The sequence below is a fragment of the Tursiops truncatus genome, chromosome 10, assembly GCF_011762595.2.
Source record: "Tursiops truncatus isolate mTurTru1 chromosome 10, mTurTru1.mat.Y, whole genome shotgun sequence".
Lineage (NCBI taxonomy): Eukaryota > Metazoa > Chordata > Mammalia > Artiodactyla > Delphinidae > Tursiops > Tursiops truncatus.
In genome coordinates, this window is record NC_047043.1 from 36532039 (window position 1) to 36555557 (window position 23519).

The 23519-nt window shown below is 43.0% G+C and overlaps 3 protein-coding genes across 3 annotated transcripts in view; 2 read left to right on the plus strand and 1 right to left on the minus strand.

Annotated features, from left to right (window-relative positions):
- The window catches only part of TBC1D22B (TBC1 domain family member 22B), a 65497-nt gene extending 59993 nt beyond the window's left edge, over positions 1-5504 (minus strand). The window contains exon 1 of the mRNA XM_019949929.3: positions 5126-5504. Coding sequence (XP_019805488.1) covers positions 5126-5181 — 56 coding nt within the window. The 5' untranslated portion in view covers positions 5182-5504. The remainder of the gene's footprint in view (positions 1-5125) is intronic.
- A 12-nt stretch (positions 5505-5516) lies between these two features.
- The window catches only part of TMEM217B (transmembrane protein 217B), a 28621-nt gene continuing 10618 nt past the window's right edge, over positions 5517-23519 (plus strand). Inside the window, exon 1 of the mRNA XM_033863666.2 lies at positions 5517-5534. The gene's annotated coding sequence lies outside the window, so the exon portion shown is untranslated. The remainder of the gene's footprint in view (positions 5535-23519) is intronic.
- On the plus strand, positions 22767-23339 carry TMEM217 (transmembrane protein 217). Its single transcript, XM_033863665.1, has one exon. The coding sequence runs from the start codon at positions 22767-22769 to the stop codon at positions 23337-23339; it is 573 nt and encodes a 190-aa protein (XP_033719556.1).

Genomic DNA, 23519 nt, shown 5'->3' on the forward strand with positions numbered 1-23519 from the left:
AAGTGGTGAGAACAGCTCATATTCAGGCTATATTGTGACAAGCCAATACAGGACTTGCTAATGAATTGGATGTGGCAGGAAGATAAAGAGAAGGATGAAAGACATTAGGATTTTTGGTCTGAGGAACTTGGTCAATGGGCCATTAAGTGAGATGGACAGAAGACCTTTGCAGGAGTGGGCAGATGTGGAAATCAAGAGTTCTGCTTGGATGTGTTACATGAGAGATGCTATTAGACAGCAAAACAGAGATGCATTAACTGTACAGTATCCAGGGACTTCCCTGGCAGTCCAGTGGTTAAGACTCCGCACTTCTACTGCAGGGGCCACAGGTTCAAACCCTAGTCGGGGAACTAAGATCCCACATGCCTCGTGGTGTGGCCAAAAAAAAAAAAAAAAATTGTTCAGTATCCATACGGCAAAAGCATCCAGCACTAGAAATCAGGTTTCTTTCAGTCTAATTCAGGGTTATTTTTCTCAGTGGTTCTCAAAGTGCAGCTCCCAGATTAGCAGTAGCGGTATCCTTTGGGCACTTCTTAGAAGCTCAACTTCTCAGGTTCCACCTCAGACCTACTGAATTAGAAACTCTGGAAGTGGGCTTCCCTGGTGGCGCAGTGGTTAAGAATCTGTCTGCCAATGCAGGAGACATGGGTTCGAGGACTGGTCTGGGAAGATCCCACATGCTGCAGAGCAACTAAGCCCGTGAGCCACAGCTACTGAGCCTGTGCTCTAGAGCCTTTGAGCCATGGCTACTGAAGCCCGCATCCCTAGAGCCTGTGCTCTGCAACAAGAGAAGCCACTGCAATGAGAAGCCCGCGCACCACAATGAACAAACACGCAATTCAGCCAAAAATTAATTAATTAATTAATTTTAAAAAAAAGAAACTCTAGAAGTGGGGCCTGGCAATCTGTGTTTTAACGAGCCTTCCAGGTGACTCATTACAGTTTGAGAACCACTGCTCAAAATCATACTTTTCATCGCTAACGAACACCTGACAGCCACAGAGACCCCGCATTAGGCTTCTTTGTGCCTCCGTAAACCCTCTGTCTATTTAACAATAGGTGGTATTTTTTTCCACCCAGGACTCACTGGGGGCTCCAGACACACCACTGATCAAAGTTTTTCAATTCCAGTTTCAGAAACTAGAGCAACTAGGAGAAACAAATAAAAATAGGAGCTACTGTAATCACAACTATCATTTTCATAATGGCTAATATTAGTGAGTACCTTCTATGTACTTTCTATGCATTATCTCATTTAATCCTCATAACAGCCTTATAAGGTAGTCTGTCCCCATTTTACAGATGAGGAAACTAAGGCACAAAGAGGTTAAGTAACTGCCCAAGGTCACACAGTTAGAAAGTGGCAGAGCTGGGATTTGAAACCAGGCAGTCAGGTTCCAGAGCTTGCATTCTTTTTTGTTTTTTCTCCTTTTTTGGAGATATAATTGACATATAACATTGTGTAAGTTTAAGATGTACATTCTGTTGGTTCAGTACACTTACAGTCGCCCTCGAAGTTTGATCCACGGTTGGTTGAATCTGCGGATGGATGTGGAACCCACGGATATTGAGGGCCAACCATACTGCCATTTCATATAAAGGACTTGAGCATCTGCAGATTTTGGTATCTGAGGGGGTCCTGGAACCAATCCCCCCCGACACTGAGGGCTGACTGTACTGCAATATGATTACCACTGTCGCATTGGCTAACACCTCTATCATGTCACATAATTATCATTTCTTCTTTGTGGTTAGAACAATTAAGATCTAGTCTCTTAGCTACTTTGAAGTTTATAATACAGTGTTGTTGACCATAATCACTATGCTGTCCATTAACTCTCCAGAACTTATTTATCTACTAGTTTCAAGTTTCCAGAGTCTGTATTCTTAACCACATGGTACATACTACGTCCTGTCTTCCTAGGCATCCACACAAGGACCATTTGATGTATTAAGTACATGGGGCTCTTATGAATAACTGAAAGAACTTAAAAAAGATGTTTAATTCCATCAAATTACCATATGACCCAGCAATTCCACTCCTACATATACTCAAAAGAATAGAAAACATACTTTCACACACAAACCTGCACGTGAATTTCATAGCATTATTCATAATAGCCAAAAAGTAGAAACAACCCTAATGTCCATCAATTAATGAATGGATAAACAAAATGAGGTACTTCCATACAAGGAATATTAGTTAGCCATTAAAGGAATGAAATACTGATACATGCCACAACATGAATGAGCCTTGAAAACATTACACTTAATGAAACAAACCAGGCACAAAAGGCCTCATATCACATTATTCCATTTATAGGAAATGTTCAGAATAGGTAAATCCATAGAAACAGAAAGATTAGTGGTTGCCAGGGGCCAGAGGGAGGAAGGGATGGGGAGTGACTACTAATGGCTATGAGGTTTCTTTTCGGGGTGATGAAAATGTTCTGAAATTAGTGGTGATGGCTGCACAAAACCATTTATACTCTAGATGAATATACTGAATACCACTGAATTATACACTTTAAAAGGGTGAATTTTTATGATATGTGAATTATCTCAATAAAGCTATTATTTTACAAAAGGATGTTGTTGTTGTTGTTTTTGCGGTACGCGGGCCTCTCACTGTTGTGGCCTCTCCCGTTGAGGAGCACAGGCTCCGGACGCGCAGGGTCAGCAGCCATGGTTCACGGGCCCAGCCGCTCCGCAGCATGTGGGATCTTCCTGGGCCGGGGCACGAACCCATGTCCCCTGCATCGGCAGGCGGACTCTCAACCACTGCACCACCAGGGAAGCCCCAAAAGGATGTTTAAATCATTTTGAACTTGAGGCTATTTTACTATTTTCCTATTTGTTGTAATTAAGGTTGCTGGATCATGATCAAAGAAACTGAAAGTAATCTGCCATCTCTTTGAATTTTTACCTTTCAATTTGCAAAGAGTAAACTAGTTTCACTTCTAGGTTGCCATGGACCTAGACACAGTTATCTGTGTCATTTCCCCAACCAGAGAAAGTTTTTCTTCAGTATGACTGAAAGAGCACAAATGCAAAAGTTCTGTTCTTGAGAAAATGTCCTAATATTTTCCTTAAATCAAAGCACGTTCTATCTAAAAGACCTTTAGTTTTCTCCCATAACCAGGGGCTCCTGGAGCTTCCCTGCTAAAAGCACACAGCTGAACAATGTTTCTCTTCAACAAGCAAGGTACTATTATGAATTTTGGCAACATTTTAATGCCTTAAGATAAACAATGAAAATAAATACCTAGCACTGGAGTAAGGATCAGAGAAACATTCTTTTAAATGTTTACTTTCTCTAATAATAACAGTAATACTAATAACTACTATTTATCAAGCAACTATAATGCGCTAAATAAACACTGTCCTAGGTTCTTCACAAATACGGTGTTTAATTCAGTCCTCACAGGAACCTTTAAGAAAGTATTTTTATCCTCATTTCACAGGTAAGGAAACTGAGGCCTAAAGAGATTAAGTAAATCATTTGCCCTTGATCACACAGATAACAGCCCCATAATAATCCAAGTCTTTCAGAACTCAGATGTTCTCTCTTCTATTCCTGTATATTCCTCTTCAGAATGAAAAAGGAAGCCAGAAACTTGAAGAAACTGAAAAGACTGCTCTTTCTATCTCACAAAAGTAGTGCTTTGCAAAACAGATGACTGTTTCTACAATCCAAAAGAGGAAATATGAAAACAAAAATTGTTAATAACGACCAGCAGTCAGTAGGCACAAAATACTTTGCCATGTCCCACATCTCAAACACTGCTTCCTGATTTAACAGTTTTCCCATAGGTTCTGATTATAACCTTCAGATGTCAAAATTTAATGATCTCACCATGGAAATCCCCAGAGAACAGCAGTTAGCGAGACTGGAGAGCTCCCTAGACCAGGAAGGAAAAAGAATCAGTTGGCAGGAAGTGGTGCCTATCTAAAAACATAGAAGTCTTTAGCATTAATATTAACACTGGGATTCCACAGCACTTTAACCTGAAGCTATTTCTGCATTACCTTGTATTACTTAAAGCTGATCCCCAGATGTCTAACAGGATCCTAAATAAAATAAGACTGCTGCATAACAACCACTGACCCTCATTTCTCTCTTGCTATTTAAAAAAAAAAAAAACCCACAGGTTTAAAGGATTATCCCTGAATCAATCAATAAGGAAGGGTAGCACGTGGGGCACAACCAAACATGAATTTCATTATCAAGTAGACTGTGGTTGTCAGAAATCTTAAATTTAAGACTGTAATATACACTCCTTTTACTCCTTAGGACTACCCCCAAACAGATTTAAACTATAAACCAACAGTAGACTGACGAATGTACAATTGCTAAGAGACTCAACATATACCAAAAAGGGGGTGATGATGGGAATGGAGAGTAACTTAGAAAGTCCGTTCTCCTACTAAACAATTTAATGCAAGAAGTACATTACCAGGCAGAGGGGAAGAGGTCACTTGGGGTTGAACAAATCCTTAGAAAACGCTAAAGAAATATTCTCAATTCTAGGTCACCCTGTAATAATTCCTAACGGGAAAGGGCCAACTCAAGATAAAGTAAGGTCGAGCTTAAGAATTTTCCTCACTGTTCTTGTCCCCCCGCAGACGCTCCCACCAGAACTTTTTTGGGAGTCCAGGAGAAAAATTCGTACGTGCAGAGCTGGGGGAGCGACGGAAGGGGCCATCCTCGTGCAAACAACTACCTGTGCGCGGTGGAGACCCCCCTCCCCCCACGAAGGAGTTCTGTTTAAAGTGAAAAGCAGCTCTGGGGATGGCCTTCCAAACCCAGGACCGACACTGATTATTCACCCAATTCCACTGTCCCCTATGCCCGAACTCCGGCCACCTCCCGGCCGAGGGCAGCCGCTCCAGAGCCCTACGCCCCCAGTCCCGGGTCTGCTCCCACACCCAGCCACCTCCAAAGCTCGGTGCCCGCTCCTTTGCCTGACAGCTGTCCTCCCGCCACCAGGCAGCCCCAGCTCCCCCCGCCCAGGTTCCCCAAACCAGCCTTCTTGGGTCGCTGACGCCCCAGGCCCGCGGGATTTAGGGTTTAGGATCTGGAAGGGTTTGGTCCAATCCCCTCTTCTCAGCGTCCTAGGCTCACCTCCCCGGTAGCTTGGCGCTCCTCTTCCAAAACTGCTTGCTGTTCTCGGCGGCCATTGCTCCGGCCCGGGGAAGGCCCTGTAGGCTGGCCAGGGGGGTACCCAGCGAGATGCCCCCAGGACCCCGCAATCGCAGGGCCAGCCCAGGCCGCTTCCCCGCTGCCGGTCACCCTCTCCCAGCTCCCGGGGGCGCCATCTTGGATGTGGGCACCCTCCCACCCAGCGCCGCTGCCATTGGTGGGTTGCGCAGGCTGTGGTCAGACAGACCAATCGGGAGCTGGAATCCTGCAGGCCGCTGAAGCCGAACGGTAACGTCAGGGGCTGGGCACACAGGTGAACCGGTCAGGCGGAGCTTGGACGAGCCGGGAGGCGGGGCTGAAAGTTCCTTAACCCAGGCAGGAGAAGCAGCAGGTAAAGAAAGGGACCTATGGGAAGGAGGAGAGGGTGCTGTTTTCTTTGGGGGGTAATGAGGTTCCTGAGTCTAATACTTTTTGGAAAGAGAGAGCATATATATTTATATACATAAATCTTTGACCTAAAAATAAAGGCCCATGTGTTGGTTGCAGCCCATTTTTAACATCTCCCAACTCAACGACACTCGTTATTACCTTCTCCCCTCCCCCGTTCCGTTCGGACCCTGATATATTTTAATCTGTGGAGGAAGATCGATACTGACCCGATGGCCCAGAGTTGCTAACTGTTCAACACGTGAGTAACGGTTGGTTCACAAGAGCCTCGCTCTCCTCAGGTAATTGATCACTATTAAAGGACTTGTGCTGTAGGTGAAATTCAAATGATCAAATCTCTGTTTCAACCAATAACTGTCACTTTCTGACTATGAGAACCCAGATGCTGACAAACTTCTTATTTTATCTATCCAGTTCAGACTACAAAGTAACATTTCTTGAGAGGACATAGCGCATCTCCAAGGCGTGAATCACAAAGATTAAGGATGTACCCTCAAACACCCTTAATGTCCCTTATTAATCAATTGTATATCCTTCGCCCTTGAATTTATTTTCAACCTAGTTTTGACTCAGAATGAGATTTAATATTAGCATTTTGAATCCTTTTAATGTCTTGTCGGTGTTTTTTGCTCTTTTTGAGTTTCTGTGGTTGTATACCACAGAGACTGAGGTGGGGCCGGGCAGGGGGTGGGGGTGGTGCAGGGAGCACACCCTAGTCCAGAGTAGTTTTTGTCCCAACGAAGGACTGATGAGATAGGCTGATCGTTCTCCAACCCCACTCCTGGTTACTGCTAGCACAGTCCTTCCACATACTGGAAGGTCTAAAGGACCTTCTTTTATATGCCCTCTGATGGCCCCTTTCTACACAGAAATACCTCCATTTTCAAGCTTCTTTTGTCCCCTGATTTTACAATCATGAGATTGTATGAAAAGGGCTATTTTAATTTTCTCTGAATTTCTCATCTTTTTATAGACTTTCATCTTATCTTGTCTCAGATGGTCACCTTTATGGGCATTTGCTCCATCAAACAAAAACTGCTCTATCCTTTTAATCCTTTAAGCTGCCTTTCTTTGGCTCTTTTTCTTAGGATGCGGTGGCTAGCACTGCATACTGAGATCCAAAAGGGATTTCCTGAGGTTTTTGTTGAAACTGATGCTTTGTCTTTACTCTGGACCACCAGAACTTTTACTGGCATTTTGGATTTTACAAGAGCTGATGTCTTGAAGGGCTAATCTACAGCAACTTCTGATCCCTTTCCTCAGTGGCAGCTGGCAGTTCAGAGTTCATTATCTTAAAGATGTCACCTGAATTGTCTCCCCCTATGTGAGCTGCCTTACACTTGTCCACCTGGCAAGTGACCTGCCACTTTCCAGCCAATTCACATAGCTTTAGAAATGTTCCAGGAGATGCCCCCTGTTGACTTGATATTTTCCTATGTGGAAAGCAGAGTATAATTTGTGTACCTAGAAATGTCTCAAAGTATTCCTTTTTCTTGATCATTTATGAAATGTTAAATAACACTGATTCCCAGGGGATGCCTTAACATTGTTCAACCCAGAGAAGCCCTTAATATTCTTACTCTTTATTTTTTACATCTAAACCATTTTCCCATCCAAGATAAAAAAAGTTTACTTGTCTAGCGATAACTTTAAAAATACTCTTTGTTAGGGAAGTTGAGATTGTTGGGCCTTTTTTCACCACCACCATGACCACCCAAATTGAAACCACCCACAGCTTTACAGCAGCCTGCTATTAGGCCTCTTGCTTCCACTCTTGCCCCCTTAGAGTCTGTTCCCCACACAGCAGAGAGAGAGCCTTTTAGAATGTCAGATTATGTCACTACTCTGATCAATATCTTGCAATGGCTCCATCACACTTGGCATAAAATTCAAGCTCCATAAAGACCCTACATGATTTGGTTCCACTCTCTTCCTTGCTTAATCTGCTCCAACCACACTTATTGCCTTTTTGCTATTCCTTGAACACTCCAAGCATGTTCCTACCTCAAGGTCTTTGTATTAGCCATTTCCTCTGCTTGGAATTCTCTTCCCCCAAATATCTGGATGGCTTGCTCCACATTCCATATTCCCAAGTGTCTTCACCTTGGGGATACCTGCCCCTACCACCCACCTTAAATAGCGGGCTCCACCACTCTATTTTTCTTTAAAGCACTCTCCCTACCTTCCGTACTATATACCTGTTTCTTGTCCATCTCCACCCCCTAGAATGTAAATTCCACTAAGGCAAGGATTTTGTCTGCTTTGTTCTCTGCTCTTCTCTGCTATTCTCACCTAGAATAGTGCTTGGCACACAGTAGGTGCTTAATATTTACTGAATGAGAGAATGAAGAGTATAAACTATTCTTGTCTTTTGGTTCTATGTTGTTCACACACATTTTTTGTTGGAAAAGATGATAGGAACCATTTTTCTCACCCCTAGCAGGATGTGTCCACTTTACCAAAGAGTCTATAAGCTTACCTATGCTCTTGGTTGAAGAACAGTCTTCCTTGCTTGGGAAAGATTGTCCTCTTCAAACCGTTTTGCATCTTCAGAGGGATAAACCTGTACCTAAAATGATGAAGGAGGGAGGCCACACACCTAGCCACCTGTCCATCAAAGGGTGATAGCTGTGACAGCAAGATCACCGTCACACCAAACTTTGCCCAACTAAAGGTGAAAATCATTGGTTTGAGGTTCCCAAGGGGTCCTTGGAGTACTTTTGATGGAGACTCTTAGTGATAGGCACTCACTGGTCCACTATACTGGTGCTTCTTATACGTTAATGTACATGTGAATCACCTGGGGATCATGTTAAATGTCTAGATTCTGATTTAGCAGGCCTGGATGGAGCTTACAGTTATGCATTTCTAACAAGCTCCCAGGTGACACTGATGCTGCCGATTTGCGGGCCTCACTTTGTAGATCTTCTGTTACTTGGCACAATATGGCCTATGATCCTTAAATTTATCACAAAGATTTGATTATTTTGAAACTCTAAGTAGAAGACTCTCAATATTGTCTGCCTGCAAGCTCTTTGGAGCAAAGGGAATGAGCTATGTCTGGGTTGAATGTGCACTCAAAAGAGTGGGCTATCCCAATCCTTAGAGAAAGTTCTATGGAAGAGATAAACTGTGCGTGGAGACACATGCAGGCAAAGAAAGAGAAAGACCTGAAGGACCTTTCAGAGTAGCAGCTCCAGGGGGAGATAAAAATCAAGAAAAAAGCCTTTGGACTAAGTTACAAAGAGATCACTGGCTGACTTTAACCTCAGTGTAGGAGTGGAGTGGACCCTGTGCTAAGAGGAAGGGTTAAGAAATGAGAGCAAACAGCAGCCCTCACAATGCACTGCAGAATGTTGGACCACCAAAGGGACGGTGAGGTCAAGCTGGGATCTAAAAGCAAGAGAGCTTTTGCGGTACCTAAACAACCACTAGACAGAGCCAACTGAGAGAGATCAGTTATGTTAGGGAAGGCAAAGGGCTAAGCAAAAAGACTGAAGAAGCAAGGTTATAGGAGTAAAGAAAGGAAGAGAGAGTAGTTAGAGTTTGAAGGAGTGGAGGGAAGGTTAAGAATTTCTTTCCTAGGAACTTATTCTAAGAAAGTAAGTCAAAAGGAGGGGGAGAAAAGCTCCGTGTACAAAGGTATTCTTTGCCTAGTAACCAATAATAAACGGGACAAATCAAAAGAATATAAAGGTTTAAACATGAGAAGGCAGTTACACAAATTACGGCGTGTGGTTTGTAAACTTGAAGCATGCTAGGTCATTAAATGGTGCAAATTTGAATGCTACATTGTGCGTCAAAAAGGTTTATGAAGTGAGGTACAGCAGGGAAAAAGCAGAATGCAAAATGTCTTTGCCCGATTTCAAAAAAAATATATGGGTTTTGTCAGAGTAGAAGAAAACATGGAGAAATTTAGAAAATTTTGTTAGATAGTAGAATTATACATCATTTTATTTCCAGAATTCTTCTCTAATGCTACCATATTTTTTATTATTATGAAATACATGTCATATAATAAATTAGGGGGTGGCAAACATTTTTCTATAAACGTCCAGGCTGTAAATAATTTTCGGCTTTGTAAAACTAGCAAGGCTGTGTTCCAATAAAACTTCATTTGTAGCTACAAAAATTGGGATTCTATATGATTTTCACATCACAAGTTATTCTTCTTTCAGTTTTTTTCCCAAATATTAAAATATGTAAAAACCATTCTTAGTTCACAGACCATACAAAAACAGTGCACCAGATTTGGCTCACGGGTAGTAGTTTGCCAACCCTGCAGTGAAGACTAAAGAATAGGGAATTCCCTGGCTGTCCAGCGGTTAGGACTCCACACTTTCACTGCCGAGGGCCCAGGTCCAGTCCCGGGTCGGGGACTAAGATCCTGCAAGCCGTGGGACTTCCCTAGTGGCGCAGTGGTTAAGAATCCACCTGCCAATGCAGGGGACATGGGTTTGATCCCTGGTCCGGGAAGATCCCACATGCCGCAGAGCAACTAAGTCCGAATGCCACAACTACTGCGCCTGCACTCTAGAGCCTGCGAGCCACAACTACTGAGCCTGCGTGCCACAACTACTGAAGCCCACACTCCTAGAGCCCGTGCTCCGCAACAAGAGAAGCCACTGCAATGAGAAGCCCGCACACCACAACGAAGAGTAGCCCCTGCTCGCCTCAACTAGAGAAAGCCCGTGCGCAGCAAGACCCAACGCAGCCAAAAAAAAAAGATCCTGCAAGCCAAGTGGCAAAAAAAAAAAAGAAGAATAAATAACAAGATTAAGAAACAAAAAACCTTATAGGTCCCCATTTTGCCCCTCCTTGATCCCATTCCCCTCCTTCTCCAGTGGAAACCAGGATCCACTCTCATCCATGTTGTCGACTTTTACTATATATGTGGGAATCTATAAACATGTTTTTCATGTTTTGAAACTATAAATAGCAACACACTGTACATATGCTTCAGCAACTGGGTTTTTTCACGCTGCATTCTGTTGACACAAGGAGCTCTTGTTTGTTCATCTTAACTGCCCTATTGTGTTCCACTACGTAAATATTCCTCAGTTGTCATCGCCAGTTATTTTTATTTTGAACAGTGTTCAATTAACATTCTTTAACACATTTACCGTGTGCAAAATTTTCTCTACTATGGTGTTTTTCAAAGTACAGTTTGTCAACTATTAGTGACTTGACATTAAAGGTTGTGACCTTTAATGAAATCAAATAGGAACATTTATATCTTAAAGTTACATAATGTGTCAATTATATCTCAGTTAAAAAAAGGAATAGACAGGATTAGAAAAGGTCAGATCATGTTACATGTAATAGGAAAAGGCATTGTGGTGCAAAATTTTAATTTCAACTTTATACGCACTTACACATACATGTGTTTGTGTGCGTTTATGTGTACTTGATTGTAATGTATTTCTTAGTAAGCGGTTGTCACAAAGTTTGAAAAACCCATTGCTTTAAGGCGCCTAGGGACACCCAAGAAAAATATTGCAGGATCACAGAATATGCACAGTTTCCACTTAACTAGACTCTGCAAAATGCTCTCTGAAATGGTTTTTCCAATTTATATTGGTCCTCACCGCAATGAGTTTCCATTGCTTCACATCCTCACCTGTAGTAGGTTTTTCTCGTGGGATGTTAAATATACCACATACACGAAAGAATGTATAAAACTAATGTGTATCCGCCTGCCAATGCAGGGGACACGTGTTCGAGCCCTGGTATGGGAAGATCCCACATGCCGCGGAGCAACTAAGCCCGCGAGCCACAACTACTGAGCCCGTGAACTGCTGAAGTCCGCGTGCCTAGAGCCCATGCTCCATAACAAGAGAAACCACCGCAGTGAGAAGCCTGCACACCACAACGGAGAGTAGCCCCCGCTAGCCACAACCAGAGAAAGTCCGCGCAGCAATGAAGACCCAAAGCAGCCAAAAATAAAATTAATTAATTAATTAATTTTTTAAAAATTAATATGTATAGTTTGATGAATGATAATAGCATTTGCCTGCATATACCCACTCCCCACACTATGCAACAACAGGACATCACCAGTACCTTAGATGCCTCTTGGAGGTCCCTTGCTCTGGGCATTCCCCTTTCTCCCCACTTCAGGTGTTACCACTGTGCAGAATTTTGTGTTAATCATCCTCTGTGTATTTATATTTTTCAACCTACGTTTGTAACCTTAAGTAAAGTATTGTTTATATTAATGATATTGTATGGTATCCATTCTCCTGTTGCTTGATTCTTTAGACAACAGGATGGTTTTGAGATTTACCCTCATTTTCCACTGCTGTATAACATTCCGTTTCATAAATAGCACAGTTTACCTATGTTACTACTGGTAAGCATTTAGTTGTTTCAGGCTGATCTGCAGCCTGAAGCAAGAGTGAGAAAAATAGATGCTTGTGGTTGTAAACCACTGGGTTTTGCATTATTAGTGTGGCCATAACTGATTATTATAGAAGTGGAATGGAAGAAAAGCAGAAGAGAAAAGTCAGCTAGGTGTACTCTTTCAAGAAGCTTAGCTGTGGGGGAATTCCCTGGCAGTCCAGTGGTTAGGACTCTGCACTTTCACTACCAAGGGCGTGGGTTCAATCCCTGGTTGGGGAACTAAGATCCCACAAGACACATGGCACAGCCTAAAAAAAAAGAGAGAGAGAGAGAGAGAGAGAAAGAAGAAGCTTAGCTGTGAAGAGATTGAGAGGCTAGTTTCCTCCTCTTCCTCCCCCTCATCACTGTTCTTCTGTTTTAGTTCTTTAGTTGCCTGTAATATAAACCCCTTTCCCATGTACGGAGAATTTTTCACTCTATGAAACTTTGTGAGAAGCAGAGCTCACCTACCAGTATTGCAGCTAAAAATGGCAGCTACTTAGTTTTCCATCCTTCCTTATGAACTAAGTCATATGCACATGTCATAGGCTCTGCTAATAAAATTTTCCCAAACTAGACTTTGAATCAGGAGGAGCTTATGAGGCAAAAAAAAAAAGAGAACAAGAAAATCCATTCTTGGTGGGCAGTGCCAGCTGTGACAGCAACACCCAGTTTGGGGGAATAGCTCTGGCAACAGCAACATCTAGAGTCTGGTGCTAGAAGGCCTCTCTCTCAGTGTAACTATGGTATCAAATGCTCATTGCTGGCAGCAGCAGTGTCTTCAGTGGCCCAGCCCTGTGGTGTGATATTGGCTACCATCCTGTAAGCAAAACCTCTGAATGTGGTGTGGTAGACTGATGGCATTCATGCCCCAATTCTTCACCTCTCCCTGCATCCGTATTATCTTGTGAGACCTTCTCATTCTTTTTTTTAAAAAATATTTATTTATTTATTTGGCTGCACTCGGTCTTAGTTGCAGCATGCGGGATTTAGTTCCCTGACCAGGGATTGAACCCAGGCCCCCTGCATTGGGAGCACAGAGTCTTAACCACTGGACCACCAGGGAAGTCCCATGGACCTTCTCATTCTGACTCTGGACTGACTATTGTGACTTGCTGTGATCAATGGATGTTCGCAAACATTACACAAGCAGAAGCTTGAAAAGCACTTGGGTGGCTGCACTTGCTCTCTGTCTTAGTCTGTTTGTGATTCTATAACAAAATATTACAGACTGAGTGGCTTGTAAACAACAGAAACTTATTTCTCACAGTTCTGAAGTCCAAGATCAGGGTGCCAGCGTGGCCGGATTCTGGCCAAGGCTCTCTTCCGAGTTTCAGACTGCCAACTTCTTGCCATGTCCTCGCATAGTGGAAGGAGCAAGGGATTTCTCTGGGATCTCTTCATTCAGGAGGGCTCCACCATCATGATCTAATCACCTCCCAAAGGCCCTTCCTTCTAATACCATCCCATTGGGCATTAGATTTTCAACGTATGAATTTGGGGAGGACAAAAGCATTCAATCTGTAGCACTCTCACTGTTGTCCTCTGCCATTGCCATTACAACATGTCTAGGCTAGCCTGTTGGATGATGAGAAACATGTGGCCCTCGGCCAAGTCTCCCTGAGTTATCCCAGCTGAGGCCATCTTAGATCAGCCAACAGCCAGTTGACCCTCAGGCATATGAATGAGCTCGGCCAAAATCAACAAAATTGTCTAGCCAACCAACAGTTGACCCCAGACACTCGAGTGAGTCCAGCTGAAATCGGCCCAGCTCAGCCCAGCCCCAGATAAGCTGAACCCCACAGACTTGTGAACTAAGTACTGTTCATTGTTACATGCCACTGAGGTTTTGTGGTTGCTTATGTAGCATCATTGTGGCAATAGATAACTGGTCCTTTCCACACATCTATGAGCTATGCCTTTTTTGCTTAAATCAGCTAAGAGCCAGTATCTGTTGCTTGCCCTAACACAAAGCCTGAATGTAAATCAGAGAGAGACACAGGGTCAAAGGAGAGATTGTCTGAGCTGGGAAAGACTTTGGCATGCTTACAGGCAGAGGATTGGAGGCAATTGTGTTTATTAGGATATAAGTTTGGCTGCAAAATAACAGTGCTTTAAACATGATAGGAGTTTATCATTTCCCTCTCTCATGTAAGAGCCTAAGTAAGTGGGCAGCCCTGCTCTGGGAATCTTCAGAAGCCTAGATCCTTCTCTCTGTGTTTATCACGTCCTTGCCCAGTTGGTCTGAGATGACTCCCTACTCCATCCACGTTTCAGCCATTGGGAAGAGGGAAAGGGACGACATGACTTTCTCCTGAACACCTGGTGGTTACATTCATTTCTCCCCCTTCCAACCCACTCTCAGAGATTGGTCACACAGTTACACCCAACTGCAAGGGAGGCCAGAAAAGGCAAACCTTATTCTGGCCAATCATGTGTATATCTAAAAATCCTTCTTCTGTGGAAGAAGGGGCAAACAGATAGTAAGAGTTCTTGCCATGTCATTGGGGAAGAAGGGATAATTAATGGAACAGGATCTCTGTGGTAGACTTTATTAGCCATTTCCTTCCTTCTTCCCCGTTAAGGGGACCCATCTTTTGGAGAGGTGAGGCAACTGTGTTCCCAGTCTGGGCATAACTCATGATATGTCTAAACTAATGATGGCAATTCTACTCAGCTTTGTCAGGAACTGGTTTCCCCAACCTCCCCTGCAGCTGTGGATGACCATGTGACCCAGTTCTGGCCAGTGAGCCATGAAGGGAAGGCTGCTGGGGGGGTTCGGGAAAGTGGTTTCCTTCCCATGGAAGAGACAAAGAGAGCTGACTGTCGCACTCCTGTTTGTGATACTGGTGTGAGGCTTATAACCATAAAAGAAAGGCCAAGAGAATTACAAATGCCAAACTAGAGCCCTGGCACCTTCTTGAGGATTCCAGTGACCTTGAGGGATGAGTGTGAGTGAGCCAGGTGGAGAAAGGGAGAAAAGATATTTGAGAAAGTAAGAGTATTATAAACATGAGAAGGGATGCTCAGAGATGTTCCTGGAAAGTTGGACTGGGGTCACATCGTGAGGACTTTGTATGCAGCAGTGCGATTTGTTGTCAGAATTGCCTCATTCAGAGTCGGGGCTGGTTTCCTGCTTCTTGGTTGATACACCACCAAAGCATGACAGGCATTTTTCCTTTGTAGGTTTAAGATGACTGAGCATCTCTTCCCCCGTTGGAGAGTTAAAATACTTTTGTTTTGGAAAATCTAGGCTCTCAAAGGCAGAGATTTAGATGATGTGGGTGGGTAGCGGGTGTAGATTTGAAAAGATGAGGGAGAAGGGAATCATTCCCAACCCCTACAGCAAGTGGGATTTCCCTGCCCTTGGGGAATGGAGAGGTGCCTGGCTCTGACCACCTTGGGGCCTGTGTTTGACTCCCTCCCAGACCCCAGAGTGACAGGATGTCTGTGTGGACCCCAGGCTGGGGACTGAGCTGTGAGCCACAACCTTCGGGGCTGTGGACAGTGGGACCACTGAGGCTAGGACATCAAGCCTCTCACAGTGGGCAGCCACACCCGCCTGAAGTCTAGAGCCCTTCCTTGAGTTTCCAGGATTGGATGAACTTGGGAGTTCTATGTGACTCCAGCAAGGAGAGAGGGGAGTGAAAACAAACAACAAAAAAAACTGATTGAGATAGAGTTTCTCCCTAACTCCTTGAGGAAGAAAACTGAGTCCGATTTGATATTATTTTTTAAAAATAAAGGGAATTCCTCCCTGGCGGTCCAGTGGTTAGGACTCTGTGCTTCCACTGCAGGGGTTACAGTTTCAATCCCTGGCTGGGGAACTAAGATCCCACAAGACATGTGGAAATATAAAATAAAATAAAATAAAATAAAATAAAATAAAATAAAATAAAATGAAATACTGCTTTCTTGCATTAGAGTGTCCAATTATGGTACGAACTGATTCTGTGGTATACAAAGCCAAAGGAAAGGGAGTAAGAAGAGGTTATAAATTATCTCAGTAGCTTTTTTATTTAAGTCGATAGATTTTTTTACAAGAGACTGTAGAAGATGTGTCTCTAAGAGCTCATATATGCAAAGTATTCATTTTCATTTTTTTTTAAATAAATTTATTTATCTTGGCCTGCATTGGGTCTTCGTTGCTGCATGCAGGCTTTCTCTAGTTGTTGCGAGCAGGGGCTACTCTTTGTTGCGGTGTTGCGGAGCACAGGCTCTAGGTGCGCAGGCTTCAGTAGTTGTGGCTCGTGGGTTCTAGAGCACAGGCTCAGTACTTGTGGTGCACAGGCTTAGTTGCTCCGTGGCATGTGGGATCTCCCAGACCGGGCCTTGAACCCATGTCCCCTGCATTGGCAGGCAGATTCTTAACCACTGCGCCACCAGGGAAGCCCTCCACAGTCTTCTAACTGAGATCACACATTTGGTTTTAGGACTTAATGAAATTCAGGTTCTTGATGTCTCATCGCCAAAAGAATTCAGTAAGAGACAAAGTGACAGGTTAGAAGCAGATTTATTTAGAGAGAAACACACTCCACAGACAGAGTGTGGGCCATCTCAGAAGGCGAAAGCGGACCCAGGATGTGGGGTTGTCAGTTTTTATAGGGGTGGGTAATTTCATAGGCTAATGAGTGGGAGGGGTATTCCAGCTATTTTGGGGAAGAGGTGGGGATTTCCATAAATTGGGTCACTGCCCACTTTTTGACCTTTATGGTTGGCCTTGGAATTGTCATGGCACCTGTGGGTGTGTCATTTAGCTTGCTGATGTGTTACAATGAGCGTATATTGAGGCTTAAGGTCTAGTGGAATTCAGCTTGTCATCTTGGACCTATTTGGTTCTAATCAGTTTACTTCGAACCCTTGGGCTATGTCATTCTTTTAAAGGTTGTGCCCTGCCCCCTTCTCTCCTGTTTCATAACTACTGGACTGCCAAGGAATTCGCAATAGTAGTTTTATATGCATAATAAATAGTGGTTACCCCTTGGCATAAAGCAAAAATGATGATAGCAAAAACTCCTACATAGTACAGTGCTTACCATGTTCCAAGCATTGTTCTGAGTGTTTTAAATATATTAACTTGTTTAATCCTCACAGCAACTTTACAAGGTAAATGCTATTATTATCCGTGTTTTGTTTTAGTGTTTTTTATTGTTCTTCATATGCTCACAATTAGACATCATAATCCTCGGTGCCTGACATATTCCTCACTGATCCATGCATAGCTCTTTTAATTACTTTTAAAATACTAGTTATTTTTAATAAAGTAATATGTACCCTCAAATCCTCTACCCAAAATAAAATTAGGATCTTGTCAGTAATTCAGATCTGAGTATATGAGCTGCCCAACCCATTTCACTTCCTTCCTCTGGCCCAAGGTGATCGTAATTTAGAGTCCTAAATTCATCATTACTTTGCTTTCCTTATATAGTTTTATTGCTTCTATATATACAGTCCAAAAATTGTGTGTGTGTGTATAATATATATCTATAGTTTTTAACTCTATATCTTCTTTTGGTACTTTTTTTACTTACTATTACATTACTAAGATTCATTCCAATTGTGTGTTGCTACAGTCATTCATTTTGATGACCATTTAACATCCCATTGTGTGAATATGTAGCAGTTTATTCATCCTCAAACCATTCTTTACTGAAGTACCTATTATATTCTCAGTGTAAAAGTACCTATTACATTTTTTTTTCTGGTTATTAACTGGACTAACTTTGTCACATCCAGGTTTGCTAATAGCTTCATGTGATTTGAAGCTGTTCTTAATATTGATGCCTCCCTTACATTGTCTACGATCTATTTCTTCCCTTGCCTTTTCAGGATACCGTGGATGGCTCAGAACATGACTAATTAACTCACTCCCCCAGGGTTGAACCTCCCTACCCCTGAGGTTGAACCTGGCAGGGCAGAGCTTCCAAAAAAACAAAACAGGGAATTCCCTGACAGTCCAGTGGTTAGGACTCTGCGCTTTCACTGCTGAGGGGCTGGGTTCAATTCCTGGTCGGTGGGGAACTAAGATGGCGCAAGCCCGCGCAGCGTGGTCAAAAAACAAAACAAAGGGCTTCCCTGGTGGCGCAGTGGTTGAGAGTCCGCCTGCCGATGCAGGCGACACGGGTTCATGCCCCGGTCTGGGAAGATCCCACGTGCCTTGGAGCGGCTAGGCCCGTGAGCCATGGCCGCTGAGCCTGCACGTCCGGAGCCTGTGCTCCGCAACGGGAGAGGCCACAACAGTGAGAGGCCCGTGTACCGCAAAAACAAACAAACAAACAAACAAAATAAATAAATAAAAAATAAACATTACACACTTCTACTGAGTTCAAAAAGTATGATGTTAAAGTGAAGTGGAAGGATAAAAATCAACTCTTTCTTTTACAATATTCTGTTATATTAATTTTTTTATTTTTCTAGCATAGTTTATTTAAAAATCTACGTAGAGATATCTTTAACTTAAAAACCATTTAAAATGTTGTAACTATTCAAAGATAGAATCAGAATCTCTTCTTGTTGTGTAGTAGTTGAAATGATGTATCATTTTCAGAAAATTTCATAAATAAACAGAAAAGACAGACTTCCCTGGTGGTGCAGTGGTTAAGAATCTGCCTGCCAATGCAGGGGACACGGGCTCAATCCCTGGTCCGGGAAGATCCCACGTGCCTCAGAGCAACTAAGCCCGTGTGCCACAACTACGGAGCCCACGTGCCACAACTACGGAGCCCATGTGCCGCAACTACTGAAGCTTGCGTGCCTAGAGCCCATGCTCTGCAACAAGAGAAGCCACCGCAATGAGAAGCCCGCGCACTTCAACGAAGTGTAGCCCCCTCTTGCTGCAACTAGAGAAAGCTCACGCGCAGCAGCAAAGACCCAACACAGCCAAAAATAAATAAATTAATTAATTAATTAAACAGAAAAGACTTTGCACTATCACCAACTACTTTCCATGGTGACATTTTTAGCTCTTGGTTCAGACTACCACAAAGTTATCCAGCAAACCTTGCTCCCATGAGGCCAGCAAACCATTTCTGGGGCTACGAACATATTGTATTAAAGTTACACCAGCCAAAAGGGAGCCAGTGGGATTTATTTAATGATCTGGATTTATTAGGAATTCATGGAACAACTATATCTTCATAAATTTATTTTTATTAAAATTATATAAGTGTAGTAATAATACTTAAAGGCTTATAATAAAAACTTCAGTCCTCTGTACTCCCCTCACCCCTAGTCATACTTCCCACAGGCAACCACATCAATTCTTCTATTTCCCCTCCTATGTACCTCTTTATCTCTAAATTACATACTTATGCTGCTATTTCTTGATTAATCATTTTTAGACATTATCTATTGACTTCCCATCATGATAGTGAGGACTTCTTATCCCATACACACATAAGCACTGCCTTTCCTCACAAACTCCCAACATGGCTGGGTCACCATGCATGATTATATCAAGACTACAACCGCATAAGTAGTGTTAATCACAGAGCAGACATGGTGGTGATTGGGCTATGGTTGTGGCAGTGGAGATGGGAAAAACAATAACTGATTCGAGAGATATGTGGGAGGGAGGGTAAATGGAACATAGTGTTTTTCAATGTAGGGGATGACAGAAAGGCAGGTACATGGGGAAATGGGCAGGTGGACGCTGATATTTACTGAAATATCAGAAGGTCGTAGCAGTAGGTGAGGGTGGGGTGGGAGAAATCGTAAGCTCAGTTTGGAACATATTGAGCTTGAGCAGTCCAAAGACAGTTCCCAAATGGAGGCAGAAGAGTTTAGTGTGCCAGTTTGGATCTCCAAGTAGAAGACTGGACTGGACTTGGGAGTCGTCAGTGTGTAGATGGCAACTGAACCACGGGAATAAGTGACGTTACCTAGGAAGAGAGTATAAAGTAAGAAGAGCGTCTTGGTTTGTGCACTGAGGAAGAACATTTAAGAATAAGCAGAAGGAGGGACTTCCCCGGTGGAGCAGTGGTTGGAAATCCGCCTGCCAACGCAGGGCACACGGGTTCGAGCCCTGGTCCGGGAAGATCCCACATGCCGTGGAGTAACTAGGCCCATGTGCCACAACTGCTGGGCCTGTGCTCTAGAGCCCACGAGCCACAACTATTGAGCCTGTGCGCCACAGCTACTGAAGCCCGTGCGCTTAGAGCCCGTGCTCTGCAACAAGAGAAGCCACCGCAATGAGAAGCCTGCGCACTGCAACAAAGAGTAGCACCCGCTTGCCGCAACTAGAGAAAACCTGCATGCAGCGACAAAGACCCAATGCAGCCAAATAAATAAATAAATATTAAAAAAAAAAAAGAATAAGGAGAAGGAAGCTAGTAAAGGGTCTGCTCTAATCAAGGCTCTTTTCTAGTCAAGACCCTCTGTTAGGAGCTGTGGGATAAATAGAGTCTCTGAGCTCACAAATCTCTGAGGCAGATAAGGCACAAGTGGGTTGAGTGTTAAGACTGGTTTTAGAGCCAGGCAGGTGTGAGTTCAAATCCTGATTTTGCTACTGACCAGATGTACAGCTTTAGACAAAATAAATTAACTAACTTCTCTAATTCTAATGTCCTCATTGTTAGCCACTAGGATGACTATTGTAAGTATAAAATTTTATACTTTAAAATGGGTAAGATGGTAGGTTTTTTTACATGTATTTTACCAAAATTAAAAATAAAATAAAAATTTTAAATAATTCAAAAAAATGTCCTAATCATAATTGTTTAATAATGTGGTATTTTTGCAGTTCTGTTATTTCTGCTGGTTCTCACAGTGCCTTGTTCCTTGTATGCTCAGTTATTTTTCACTATGTACTAGTCATTGTCCCTGAAAAATTACTGATGGTGATACTTTGAGGACCAGCACAAAGATGTATCCTTCCAGAGAAGGCCTGAGTTTGCTTCTGCCAGGCACTTAGAGACACTTCAGTTTAGGACTACTTTAAACTAGACTTAAAAGTTTTTTTGAATACTTCATGTAATTTGGGCTACAAATCTATAAAAATGTTAGTTATGGTTACAAAGTCTCAAGGACAGTTCCCCCTGCCCCCCGCAGCCCCTGCATATGTTCAGTGTAGTACTAAGTTCACTTTCCTTGGAGTCTCTTGGGACAAGATGTGGGGGTAAGTTTACTTCTGATTCCCCTTTACTCTAATCATAGACCTTTGTGGCCATGACTAATACAGGGAAGGCCTTCTAATAGACTCCCCACCAGGACTTCCCTGATGGCTCAGTGGTTGGGAATCTGCCTGCCAACGCAGGGGATATGGGTTCAATCCCTGGTCCAGGAAGATCCCACATGCTGTGGAGCAACTAAGCCCGTGAACCACAACTACTGAGCCTGCACTCTAGAGCCTGTGCTCCGCAACAAGGGAAGCCACCACAATGAGAAGCCTGTGCACCGCAACGAAGAGCGGCCCCCACTTGCCGCAACTAGAGAAAGCCCACACACGGCAATGAAGACACAACACAGCCTAAATTAATTAATTAATTAATTTTAAAAAATAGACTCCCCACCTTGGTGGACGCTGAGCTTTAATTTCATTCCTCCTTACCCTACAGAGTTCTCATAATGAAATTCAAGTTTGCCCAGATTGGCAAATACCCTCAGAGCAAATTTGACTTTCATGTTTGCTTACCTGTCCCAATTCCTGAATTCCTATAGTCTTTGGTCTCCTACCTCTTATCTTGTCATCTCTTCTGTGCTTTCAAGAATATTTTTAAACTATTTTATACAGCAGTTTTTAGTTGTTGGGGTTTTTTTTTTGGCAACAAGTTGGCCCCAATAACCTTAGCAATCAGAAGACCCTCTGCTTTATCTTTTCTTCCTTTTTATTGATTTCTGTTCTTTTATATATTTTCTCCCTCCTTTGTTTTTTGTTCTTATCCTTGGTTGTTTTTTTTCCCCCTTACTTCTTGGGTTGAATGCTTAGTTCATTATTGCCTTTTCTTTTTCCATGATAAGGCTATTCTATTCTAAGTTTCTAAATTTACCTTAAAGTACGCCTTTCATTGTATTCCTTAAGTTTTGGTATGTAGTGGAGGAGTGATTGCTCAAAGCCTAATTGTCTTCATCAACTCACCCCAGCAGGGCTATTGCGCTACCCTGATTTTTTTCCTGTGATACCTGTACTCAATGTCTGGATAATGCGGCCAATTTTCCCCATCAGGGGGCAGCAATGGTTGCCCAAAGCAATGCTGGAAGAGATAAGAGCATAATTTAAACTAACTTTTTCTGGGACTTCCCTGGCAGTCCAGTGGTTAAGACTCCACACTCCCAATGCAGGGGGCCCAGGTCTGGGAACTAAGATCCCACGTACTGCAGCTAAGCCCACGTGCCTCAACTAGAGAAGCCTACAGCCAAAAATAAATAAATAAATTTTAAAAATATGTAAACTAAGTTTTTCTATTCAGTGTTTTTCAATACTGCCTACATATGAAAATCACAGGGAGGTTTTTAAAAATACTGATACCTGGGTCCTACCCAGAGAATGTTCTAATTGGTGTGGGGTGCTGACTTTCAGTGACTGTAATGTGAAGCTGGCATTGAGAGCCACTTCTCCAATTTATCTGCTCACTGCCACCAAGGCCCAGACTTCATCTCCCTCCTCCCCACTCACGCTCCCAATTAATTTTAAACAGTCTTCTGTCTTTCTCAAAGCTGTTACTGCCTGGTTTCCATATTTCTCTCTATTGTTTCTCCAAGTGAATTTGGGGAAGGAGGCAGAAACCCTGGTAATTTACCACATTGGCAGGAATCAGAATTCTCCCCCATGTTATTTGTCTTCACAGGAGGTCTCAGCATGAGACGGCAGCACTGGTGTGGGATGACTGCCAAAATGGGCTCCATGTTATCAGGGGTCTTTACCATCATGGCCATCGACTTGTACCTCATCTTCGAACAGAAGTACTTAAGGAGAAGCAATTGCACTGAGCTTACCCCACAGACCAAGAGTACAAGTATCCTGATAAAACAGTTCATGATCTGCTGGAGTTTGACTATCGTCTTCTTCCTATCTTTCATCACCATCATCATCTGCTTCTTGCTCCTATACTCAGTATATGCCCGTATGTACAAGGGCCTGGTGATCTACATCATCTGGATCTTTTTCTATGAAACTGTAAACATTGTAGTACAAACGCTTACCAATGATGATTCTAACATTGGAGAGGTCAGAATCATGCGCTGGTTTGGTTTGGTGTCCCGTATATTGGTGCACTGTTTTTGGATGTACTTTGTCATCACCTATGCCTACATGATCTACGAAAATCAAAGCCAGGGCAATATCATTTCCTACAACAGACGTATTTCTATAGGCAGTGAATTCCCACGGCGGAAATCAAAGATAATACACTTTACCCACCGGCCACTATAGTGAACGACGTTGGCCCTTTTCCGTGATAGGCAGATCTCCCAGGTTCTCATGGTAGTTCAGTTTCCATCTCTTTCACTTTTCAGCAAGCAGAGACTCTACTGCCACTCTTTTGGGGGGATACGGAGAGAAAAGTGATTATAGTCACAACTGGAACACGCTGCTCATTAAGGATGTTTAGTT

What these genes read in the sequence shown, in the direction of transcription:
- TMEM217 (XM_033863665.1), top strand. Translation starts at nt 22,767, where the DNA reads ATGAGACGGCAGCACTGGTGTGGGATGACTGCCAAAATGGGCTCCATG.